Here is a 12,065-nt window from a genome sequence, read left to right as displayed (position 1 = left end):
TATTTCTAGATTGATTAATAATACTAATCAATGAATTATAACTTCTTGAAAACTAATCAACTGTGATCATTGATCATTGATCATATAATACTGTCATATTTAAAGATAAGAATGAGTTTCTATCTTTGCAATAATATAAAAGTATTAATTGTATCAAGTGCAATGAAACATTCATATAACGTATTCGATGTATAGCTTTATGATACATTTATATCACTTACAAAGAATGAAACAATGATTTAATTATTTTTATGAACATACAATTTTTTTAGTATATTATACTAGAATTTATTGTACTTCAAAATTTATTTCACACATAATGGAACAAATTTTTCTTTGGCACCTTTTAGTATTCTCAAAAACTATTATTTCAAATATATTAGAATTATGAAAACATTTTGTTCATCCATTCTTGGCTATATCCCTCCTCTCTTTCTTTTTCTTACTAATGATGTAAAATATCTAATTTTTTTTATAAGAGACATTTTAAACTTAAGACTGGAATTTAATTGTAAAATATGCATTAAAATATAAAATTTAATGTAATTTTATGTTGCATTGTCATTCTATGAGTCATTAAATTTAACTATTGCCAATATATAAGTATCCTAAACGATAAATTTAACTTCATATATATCCATAGTCATTATTCCATATCAGCACTATTATTTAATATAATGGTGTAAAGTTCATTATATTTTAAGTTTATACATATGTATATCTACAAAGTAATTTCAAAAGATTGCATTCATTCTTTATTTACAGTTTCTTTTTTATTTTCATCATATTTAGATAAAAAAAAGAAAAAAGTTTCAAATGTATTGTATTTTAGTTTGCACAATACTTCTCTAATTACATTGAAAGCATTCAATTCAAGAAAAATCCAACTTAACACATAACAAATTTAATTAGTTACAACTTGAAAGATTGAAAGAAAATACAACTTATAATATAATGTTGTCTTTTACCACTTATATATTCATATATTCTATGTATAAAGTTAATAATGTATATTAAATCACTTGCTTCATTTAAATGTAACAAACTTTTAACAATACAATATTTTCAAATATCTTTAAGAACAATATTTGTGAAAAGAAAACTTATGAATTAAGAGAATGATACAAGCATGCTTTTGAATCTAATAAATAAAAATAAAAATAGAAGCTCTTTGACTCTTTAGATCTGGTTATTTAAAATTTAAAGTGAATACATGTGTAGTTATTTATTGAAATAGTTTCTATATGTATAATCCTATATGACTATGAAAACATATATTCTTCTATATGGGCCAGCCTGCCTTTTCTTATTTACTATTACATTTTGAACATAAAGCTCTTAATTTGTTCAAGGATATAAGTGCACTCTGCATTCAAATCATATATTAAATGATAATATAAGATCTATGTATGTAGTCAAATATATTCTCATATAAAATTATTATATAACAAAGCAGAATATTTTACTATTTTATATCAATTTATTCACTACCATTATCTATTCATACAAAATATGTATGATTAGTAATAACTGTAACAAAGTTTTACTTCCATCATAATATGATGAAACATAATATGAAGTATTAGCAATAATTATTTTAAATCCATATGAAAAGTTATACTTGTTTCTTTAATAGATGTTAAACTATGGCAGTGAATATGTCAATATTATGAGATAACATGTAGTTACGTGTAATCACGGAATCTTTTATTACATCTTTTTCTAATACCATGTTACTACAATATGTATTTAAAATTACTTATAGCATGCAGCATTTTTTCTAAAAGTAAAAGTGTCTAATGTATTCAATGAATAATCAGTTTTTCAGAATAGCATTTAAGAATATTGTAACATTTCTATTCATTAAATGTGTTTATATGCTTGTAAAAAATAAATGATTTTAATTAATTATATTTTCAGATGTATGTGTTATGTATATGTTGTAAATATGTGATGTTATATTTTTTGACAATATTCAATATAAAAGAATTATGTTCTTAATATTAAACTTAGCAATGCACCATACTTGTTACTCTAGTTTCATTCACCTCTTCTAAACATTTATATTAATACTTATAATAGAAGGAAGCTGACAAAACTGTGCAGTAAATATCGTGCATTGCAAAATTAAGATTTAAAATATGGATATTATTTCTTGTATTGAGTACTAGGTATTAAAACAATCTTAACATCTTTTTAGTAATTTCATATTTAAATCTAATTAGCAAATAACAAATATGATAATAACAGTCGTGATTAACTAAATATTATGGTATGAGCATGATAGAAAGAGCCTAACAATGATTAATATTTTTTTATTGAACTATAAATATGCAAAATATTGCATAGAAGTATATAATAAATGTGTGATAAAAGTATTTTTATACACTTTAAAGATTTTAAATACATATATTAGACGTTTTTAGAAAATAAAATTATAAAAAATAATATAATCCAGAAAAATCAAGTTACTAACACTAAATTATATTTTAAGCAAATAATATTGAAATTTTTTTAATATTAACAAAATTATTATAAGAATATTAACATTATTTATAAAGAAATGTATATAGATAGAAAACACTGTTTGTGTATATTTAAAAAGCCATCAGTTTTAAAATTAATCAATATACAAAAATCATATTCTTATCTACTGAATAAAAATGAGTGATATATTATGTTACACATATATCTTAAATATATGTAGTATAATTAAAGTTTTTATTACAGATTGAATTATTTCTCTTAATTTTGTAAAAGAAACATATTTTAATCAACTTTCATATATATACAATTTATAACAACATATATCTTAAATATATTACAATTAAAGTTCTTATTACGGATTAATTGTGTAAAAGAAACATATTTTAATCAACTTATATATATATATAAGTCATTTGCTTTATAAATTGTGTATATATATATATATATATATATACATATACACACAATTTATAAAGCAAATGATTATAAAATATATCAAATTCTAGATAGAACATGATAATGCATTATTAAAATTGTGTATTTTAAAAACATTTTTCTAAAGAGCTATAATATACTAGTCTCCATATGCATCTGTGTCTGTGTGTGTGTGTATGTATATATATATATATATATATACCTGTATATACAGGGTGGTTGGTAACTGGTGGTACAAGTGGAAAAGGGGCGATTCTACGCGAAAAAAGAAGTCGAAAATATAGAATAAAAATTTTTCCTTTGAGGCTTTGTTTTCGAGAAAATCGACTTTGAATTTTCGCTCGGTACGCGTGCACTTTATCACGTCTCCTTATAACGAATCTCACTGTAGATCGTTGTCTCGATGGAAAAATTAAAAAAAAAATTTTTTTATTCTATATTTTCGACTTCTTTTTTCACGTAGAATCACCCCCTTTCCGCTTGTACCACCAGTTACCAACGACCCTGTATAATACCTGTGCTGTATAATATGTATATATATATACACATATATGCAATGTTTTACTGTAAATATCTATCATTTATATCAAAATCACTCCAAATTATGGCCATAGTTAAATTTTAATTGACTACTTTAAAAGTAGCCATTTAAAATGATATATTCTTTTATCATCATCCTGTTATATTATCACGTCATAAACTCTCATTTCAGTTAGTCTATTTGAGCCTCATCAATTCCTATGATACAGGAAAATTAGAGCACTTCTGCTTCCAATTCCCCTACAATAGTCAATTTGAAAAATCATTTTACGTACAATCTTTTATAAACACATTTGTATATTATACATATAAAAGAGATTTTTTCCTTTGTGCATACTAATAGCACTTGGAAAATGACTTATTCTTTAAAAATACTGTGATGTCCTTTGTGTACGTTATACATAACTAAATGCTACCAAATGAATAATAAATTGTAGAAAAAATCGTGAGATACGATTTTTTAATTAAATGTGTTGTATTTTTACGCACTAAAAAATTTCATTTGTTTAATATTGTACAAAATAAGTGTACAAAAACTATACAAACTAATTTAATATTCCTTCTTTGGTTTTATAGTATTCAATATTAGAATTCAATAAAAAAGAAAAGCGTATTATTTCATATTTTTTATAAAATGCTACAAATATTTATTATGTAGGCACAGTCAGGAAACAAAAAATGTATTATTCACTTATAGATGAACTACGTCTACCAGAGGCTGCTAAATCACTAATTGTAGAATTGTGACGTGTTTTCCTCGAACCTTCATTATCATTTACAAGATTTGGGTTGACTGAATGAGAAAGAGCAGCTGTTTTATTAAAATCTATTGTAGTATACCCCTTTTGTATCTTATTTGGAGATTCTGGAGGAGATGTGGTAGAATTTGAAGGACCATCTAATGGTGAATTCATTGGTACATCCTTTGTATCCAGATCTAATACAGCATAATTTACTTCTTTACCTGAACCACCTGGTGGTGTTGATGGAGGTAGAGGTGATTTCTCTGGAGCAGATACTCCAGAAAATCTTTTTCTTAAATTTTCAATTTCACTTGGTTCTAAATTAGCATAACAATGTCTTGTTGTTTCTTCTACATCAGATTGAATAGACAACAATGGTGATGGTCGTGATTTGGCACCAAGAAATTCTGGATATTCTTGACCAGGACTTATATTTATGTAGGCATGTCCAGATTCACTGTTTTCGTTTTTATCTTCTTTAAACTGCATTGCTTCAGAAATACTATGACTTGGAGAAAGTGGACCAATATCAGTATTAATGTCTACATTCATATAAGTTGCTACTGAGAGTGGTGATTTAATTTGAGAAGTGACTTCTGAACTTTTGTATATAGATGTCAGTTCTAATGATGCTGAACCATTATCAGATATAGAATTACTGACTGTACGAGATCTATAAAAATATACAAGATTATAGATATTATTAAACAATACAAACAATATAATTATATTTTTAGTTACCTCTGTATTGCACTTCTAAGGCTTTTGTTGTTATTATGTTCCATTTCTAATGATAGAGAAGACAATATTTCTTCATTCACATAAAGTGAGGACGGATGTGGTTGAGGAAATGGTGGTGGTGGTGGTGGTGGTGGTGGTGGTGGTGGTAGCGGTGGCAACACAGGAGGTGATGTAGGAGAACTTATGTTTCCTTGGGATGACATAAGACCAGTGCTACTTCCCACACTATCTAATCTTCCAACTCCGTTTTGTTGATTATGTGCAAATCTAGGACCCACGTGATTATTAGTTCTATTTAATATGAGATCCAAATAGTTAGGCTCAACTGGTATTGTCACTCTTGTTACTGTAGGACCAGGATGAGAAGCAACTGGAAGTTCTCTGGATATTGTATCATCTCCACTATTATTACAAACCTATAATAAATTTTATTTGAAAAATACTCATATGCATATTTTTACATTTAATATTATAAAAACTAAACAAACCTGAATATTTGTTTGCACAAGATTAAATAAATGTGCAGCTCTACGACATTTAAAAGCATAAATGCCTGGTCCTGTAGAGCACCTCCTTCCTGATTCAAAGCTAAAAATTTCAGCATCATGGCCATATCGCCTTAAACATCGTAATGGCCATTTAATAGGTTGTTTACCACGTTGGTAAAGTATTATATCAGTTTCTGTAACTTCTAAACGTCCAGGTGTAATTAAATTACCTAAATCATCTACATTCGTCACTTGAAAAACATTTGGATGTAAATCATTAATATCTGTTCGACTATTGACACAACCCATTCTTTTTTATTCTGAAATAAAATAAATCAAATTAATTTTAATGCAAATGTCATTGCAATGTAACATGTATATATTTTAGTGTTTATGAGGTTGATATTAAATTTAAAAATTAATGTCTCAAAATATGACATGTTTCAAGATTTAATGTAAACATTAGATAGGATATAAAAAGAAGAACTGTTATTCAATGTTAATGATTATATTGTTAATATATAATCTAATAAGTAAACAATTAATTATCGTCACCAATTTTTAAGAATTTTCTTGCAGATAATTTAATTTAAAAACATATATGTTTGTTAGTATAACATTATAGCGAAAAATAAATCATGTTAAAAAATAAACAATTTAAAAAATGTTATGATGCGAATCTTAACATCTATCTCGTTAATTACATGAGAAGAAAATGTTTTGAAGTTAGAAATAATCATAAAAATATTTTAGTAATATTTAATTACTTACCAAATGCGACATATCCAACGCATTCAACTCCTTTCTTAAGACAAATTATTTATTTTCTTTCATACAATACATTACACATTCCACATAAACATGTTGCATAGTAATCTCCACTTCCTTGAAGTTGCTGCAGATAAAAAAGTAAACTATTATGTGAATTTGTGCATATATTCACACCAGACAAGAAACAACTTAGATCATCAATTAGATTCTTTATATTCCAGTAATCTAATTTAATGTATATGCATGAATACTAATTATTATACATGAATACATATATTCACATTATTAGAAATGTGATAATTATATCAATCATTTTTAAAAGAATTGATATTCTTTACAATTTGCTCTTATAAACATACTATATGAAATTTATTTTCTACTTGTTAATGCTCTTATTTATCTATGAAGTCTCATTTATTTATGAAGCTAATATGGATTTTAATAAAGATATAATTTAAACAATAGAATGTAATAATAGAATGTAATAATGTAATAATAGAATGTATTGTAAGCATTTCTGTAAAATGGAAACAGTAAATAAGTAAATTTACGTAATTTGAGTAAACTTACATTGACTGTTAAAGTAAAATTTACTTTATTTGTGAACACGGTACATTATTCGATATATTTTCGAACACCAACCCGGTGTTCCATTGTGTCGAAGTGCTGACGTTGAAAATCGAAATCGAGGTGACGATGATTTTGGTTAAAATATTTTGATGCATGATTCGATTAACTGATTTATTAAATACGAATTTTGTATACCCTAATCATCGATATTAAAACGTAATAATGCATACCGTTTTTACGCGCAGTAATGCTATTGTGGCATATACTTTGACTGTTTCGGCGTGTCTAACATTTTGTTGTTTTCTCTCTACTGTATTTATTGATTACAGAGCAAATGCAACTTTAAATACTGTAAAAGTAGTTGTGTAAGTATAGTGAATTTATTTTACAGATATTATAAGAGTAAATTCAGGAAAAATTATTATTTATTCACGATATTTCATCTCAAATTATGTGTTATTATATCTGACTTTTTCATTACTGGATTATGTATCTACTGTAATATAATATAAAACTTATTTCGACGTAATATAAATTTTTTTGCAAAATGTTACATGATATATTATGAAAATATTATTTGAATATCATTTGAATTTATGGAAGACCTTATGAAGAACTATATAATATAAACATGTTGGTTAAAATTATTAATATTTATTTATAAATGTTTAAAATTAATACTATTTACTTGTTTATGAAAATAAATATATTAATAATTATTCACGTTTTATTTTGTAGGAAGAATGTAGCAGATTATAGTGCTTCAAGAGAAAAAAATGACTTGGGATACTTAACATTTGATTTACAAACTGATATCCTTTTTTATTATATAAATATTTATCTATTATACTTTTGAATATTTTGATTTCTTATATTTTAAGCTTCTTTATATCAATAGGAATATTTATCAAGCTTTTCTATTTATTTTTGTTTATATTTATATTAATTTTTATCTTTTTATAATAATATAAGATCACAAAATATATCATTTCTTTACATATATTAGTATATATACATCTGACTCCATTATTTAATTGGAATGTTAAACAATTATTTTTATATCTCACGGCAGAGTATCAAACAGAAAATAATGGTTTTAATCAGGTATAACATAAGTATTGTAATATAGGAATATTTTTAGTTTATAATCATATTCATTTTGTATATTATATTAAAATGTTTTTGTATCCTAGGTAGTGTTATGGGATAAAATAGTACTGCGTGGGGATAATGCAGTACTTGACTTTAAAAATATGAATACAAAATATTACTTCTGGGATGATGGTAATGGTTTAAGGTAATTTTTTCTAATAATTATAAGTAGAACTTTTTAATCGAAGAAATTATACATTTTTATAAAATAATCTAATGTTTGCTTCTTTTTCTAGGGGAAATAAGAATGTAACATTGACATTATCATGGAATATTATTCCAAATGCTGGACTTTTGCCAAGTGTTAATGCCTTTGGCTCTCATACTTTTGCATTTCCATCTGAATATACCTCATTGCGTGTGTAACATACATTTCTGTATATGCAATACATCCATATTCATTGCTTTGTAAAATTTCTAATTATTTTACATAAAGTCGATGTATAATAAATTTAATATTTTCATGTATTATTATTTAATAGTCAGGAACTATTAGGTTTCCCAATTAGCTTTATCCTATACGTATCGATATTTGATATACAATTTTTCATATTAAAAAATAGCATGTTATAATTTGTTATAAAGACAACAGTGATATATTTATTTTTCCATTTTCACATTTAGTTGTAAAATTTAAATTTTTGCTAAACGTTTTTATTAATACTTTGATGCAATTTATTATCGCAATTTTCTTGATTTTCACTTATTAACTCATTTACCCGCTCTCTTTCTCCTTCATCATCACCATCATCATCATCGTCATCATCATCGTCATCATCGTCATCATCATTATCATCATCATCAGCATCCTCATCATTATCATCATCTTCATCTTCATCTTCCTGATAAGATGTATGATTTTCAGGAATATAGTCTTGTGATTGATTTCCTGTAAAAAAGATGATATACAGCAGGCTATAAAGACAATAAGTAAACGTAAAAATACTTAAGACCTTTACCATAATAATTATATTCACCTTCATCATCAGATTCGTATGTTCCACCTTGTCTACCAAATTTATGAGTTCTTGCTACAATAGAATAGAAAATATAATTTTAAAAATAATTACTAAAAATTATAACTTTTTAATTAAATGTAGATATAAAAAAGTAGTATTAGAACTAATTATATTACTTACTTGACATACTAAGATCTTTTGTTTGAGATGTTTCAAAACCACATTTGGGGCAAGGTATAGGTTTGTTCTTTTCATACTTAAACCCTTTTCTTCTAATATGATCCTCGCAATAACATGTTTTACATCTTAAGCAAGAGTATTGTCCTAATCGATTGCATGATTGACCTAAAAATATTAATTGTTTACAATAAACCAAAAATTATGACACTAATATAATTATACGTAAAGTATATTTATACTTATATTTTTATCTCTTTTATATTCTTACACTTGAAACTTTCTGCCTCCAAAACCTGACATGATGCTTGATGTTCAAATTGATCATCTTCACAAAGAAAGCAATTACAAAATGAACATCGGAATATTCTACCACCGTGATCCCACACACCTCTTTCACATTCTTGACAAATTGCATCTATCAATGGACATATACATGCATGAGTTGTAAGGCAACGTCTTCCGTGACAAACCCATGCTTCACAATGATCGCATATGGCTCCCTTTAAAAATTTATGTCTGTTACTTATACTCTCATAGTTTATTATACTGTATAATATATTTAATTATTATAACTATACGTAATTATATATATATTTAATTATATGTAAGTTACATGTACTTACCACCATACCCAATCCAGTATTAAACACACCAGGATGACGAACAACACAATCTCCTGTTTTTAGCATACACTTTATTTTTCCACAATGAGCACACATTGGTAATCGTTGTACACTTTGACAGAAATAACAGAAGGCTCTACTTTTTTGTTTCTTGCTACATTTGTCACATTCCTTTATTAAAAATTAGATATAAGTGTGATATATAGAAATACGGATACTCTGCTTATGAGATATAGGCTATTTTTAAATATTTTCTACTAATTGATAATATTAATAATTAATATATTTGAAATTTTATGATATAAAAAATATATTTGTGAAATTGGGATTTATTTTCGGTATTTATTTGTAAAAGGGTTAAATTATGATAATACTGATGTACATTATAATATATCATATTTACCATTACTGCATTGCATGGAAATTTAGCTAAATCTAATTGATCTTTAGCGGTTCTAATTTCTTTTTGCCTTAATTTTTGTTTTTCAGCTTTCCGTCTTTGTCCTGTCTTTTTCTTCGGCATTTTGGAAAATTTAATATCAATCTGACAAATATAATTATTTGATTAATAATAAAACAAGGTTAGAAACGTTGGAGTACAATTTCGATTAATTGAACAAGGTTAGGGTAAAATTCAAAATCATTCCATACAGTTTAGTTTAATTTAATGGTTTACTTTCAGGATAACATACATCATAATTACTTCATTTCGTATATTTATTTTCGTATTTTTAGAATATATATAGTGGCCTAGCTAAATGGGATCACCTAAATATTTGCCTTATTTATTGTTATATAAAAGAACTTCTCAGGACAAAATTATAGTATTTCAAGGATCACGTGCAACGCTAAAAATAGTCTTTTTTCACAAACAGAAGACAAAATTTAAAAAATTTTTAAGACAAAAAATATAAATACCTACTCGATGAATGCCGAAGGAGAAAATAAACTATAACTATTTCTTTCATGGTCACTTTTTAAAGAAATTATAAGGTCTATACATATATTTATACTATATATTTATTCTTCAATATCCTTGTAGATTATAAAAAAAAACAATTCAACAACCTTAAACATATCGTGCCCATTATTTAATCCTGAAATATTTGAATCTGAAGTATACATACATAATATTTAATTACATTCAATCAATAAGTGGCAAAATTAAGAAATTAAAATTTTTTGGCTCCTAGACAAAATTTCTTAACTTATGAGGGCTCAAATGAAAGTTTAGAACCTAAAGAATTAATTGAGATTGGTTTTATCAAACTTTATCTGGTTTTATTTAAATAGTCTCCCTGGTTTCTTAGTTATAAGGAAATTTTAAAAATCCCTCAATTGGCGGGTCTGTGATACAGGCGCTCGCACATATGGGCAGTTCAGAAATTTATGGAATTTAAGCTTGGTTGTCGTGCCCATGGAGTGTTAGAGCATTCTGCTCATGTTTATAAATTTGAAATTTTGAGAACGTGATTATACAGAAGAGCTACAAGTGATCATTGAGATATACAACTACGCGAATCATATGTTACGATGTAAGTGGATACGATATGAGAATAGAAAGAGATCGCTACTAAGAGACTCCTTCTGTCCCTATCTAATCAGGCATGCATTTCATTGATCGACGCTGTTCATTGATTGGTGTTATATTTACATATTTACCGCATGATGCAAAACTATAGACTATGTCATGATCATATAAATAGGTCTCGACACTCATGTACCAAAGCCTAGGGAAAACTGAGTATCTGAAAATTGAGTCATGACTAGTTATGAAAAATTAACATCGAATCATCGTTGCAGGAAGATTCTCGTTCTACGCATCGTGATATGCTATGAGTGTCTCAGATAGAAACAGAAATGTTCTTTTTGTGTCTATCTCGTAAGAATGCGAACTTTGTTGACCGTCCATATTAATGTTTTACGATTAGACGCGATACAGTTTTTGAATAGTATTCCCTAGCGAGTGCCGAGATCTGTTTACATGATCGTTGGAATCTATCATGGTACGACCGTGAATTATACAAACAATTATAAACACATTCGTAGAGACGAATATTAGGGCGCAATACTTCAAACGGAAAAGGCCATTTCTGATGTTTAATTTAAATTCATAGCATTTGTGTTTTTTATAATGTAATTCTTGTAGTTGTTTAGTTCGTTTCCTTACTTAATAAAACATTTGTTATTTCTTACCGTTAAAAATCGAGTTCTCAATAATCATTTCCTTCCGCGGTTTTTAAAAGGATCATGAAAGGAATAATTAACGTGAACAATACTCATAGGCTCTGAAATATTATAACCATGTTACGATGGAATAACTGAATTAACCTCTTTATGACAAAATTAAAAAATTAAATTTTTCGATCTATAAGG

General features: G+C 26.3%; 3 protein-coding genes across 6 annotated transcripts; 1 reads left to right on the top strand and 2 right to left on the bottom strand.

Moving 5' to 3' along the window:
- Positions 1-2,982: 2,982 nt before the first annotated feature.
- On the bottom strand, positions 2,983-6,357 carry LOC117165967 (uncharacterized). Its single transcript, XM_033349510.2, has 4 exons — positions 6,206-6,357; positions 5,435-5,754; positions 4,947-5,362; positions 2,983-4,878 (listed from the first exon to the last, which is right to left on the bottom strand). Exons 2-4 carry the CDS (start codon positions 5,741-5,743, stop codon positions 4,146-4,148), a joined length of 1,458 nt encoding a protein of 485 aa, XP_033205401.1. The 5' UTR covers positions 5,744-5,754; positions 6,206-6,357; the 3' UTR covers positions 2,983-4,145.
- Positions 6,358-6,835: 478 nt separating this feature from the next.
- Spase22-23 (Signal peptidase complex subunit Spase22-23) lies at positions 6,836-8,383 on the top strand. Its single transcript, XM_076627720.1, has 5 exons — positions 6,836-7,140; positions 7,514-7,589; positions 7,793-7,879; positions 7,969-8,072; positions 8,164-8,383. The coding sequence occupies exons 1-5, from the start codon at positions 6,998-7,000 to the stop codon at positions 8,291-8,293; spliced, it is 540 nt and encodes a 179-aa protein (XP_076483835.1). The 5' UTR covers positions 6,836-6,997; the 3' UTR covers positions 8,294-8,383.
- Noa36 (zinc finger protein 330 homolog Noa36) lies at positions 8,077-10,696 on the bottom strand. 4 transcript variants are annotated; one of them, XM_076627718.1, is made up of 7 exons: positions 10,612-10,696; positions 10,093-10,233; positions 9,690-9,860; positions 9,335-9,566; positions 9,067-9,231; positions 8,887-8,958; positions 8,077-8,816 (listed from the first exon to the last, which is right to left on the bottom strand). In XM_076627718.1, the coding sequence occupies exons 2-7, from the start codon at positions 10,210-10,212 to the stop codon at positions 8,572-8,574; spliced, it is 1,005 nt and encodes a 334-aa protein (XP_076483833.1). In that variant the 5' UTR covers positions 10,213-10,233; positions 10,612-10,696; the 3' UTR covers positions 8,077-8,571. The 4 variants fall into 4 exon arrangements, with proteins under 4 accessions (XP_076483833.1, XP_076483834.1, XP_076483832.1 ...); XM_076627719.1 differs by having other exon boundaries at positions 10,608-10,625; XM_076627717.1 differs by lacking the exon at positions 10,612-10,696 and adding an exon at positions 10,382-10,515.
- Positions 10,697-12,065: the final 1,369 nt, after the last annotated feature.

The sequence above is a fragment of the Bombus vancouverensis genome, chromosome 2, assembly GCF_051014615.1.
Source record: "Bombus vancouverensis nearcticus chromosome 2, iyBomVanc1_principal, whole genome shotgun sequence".
Taxonomy (NCBI): Eukaryota; Metazoa; Arthropoda; class Insecta; order Hymenoptera; family Apidae; genus Bombus; species Bombus vancouverensis.
This window is presented reverse-complemented; position numbering and strand designations above follow the sequence as displayed.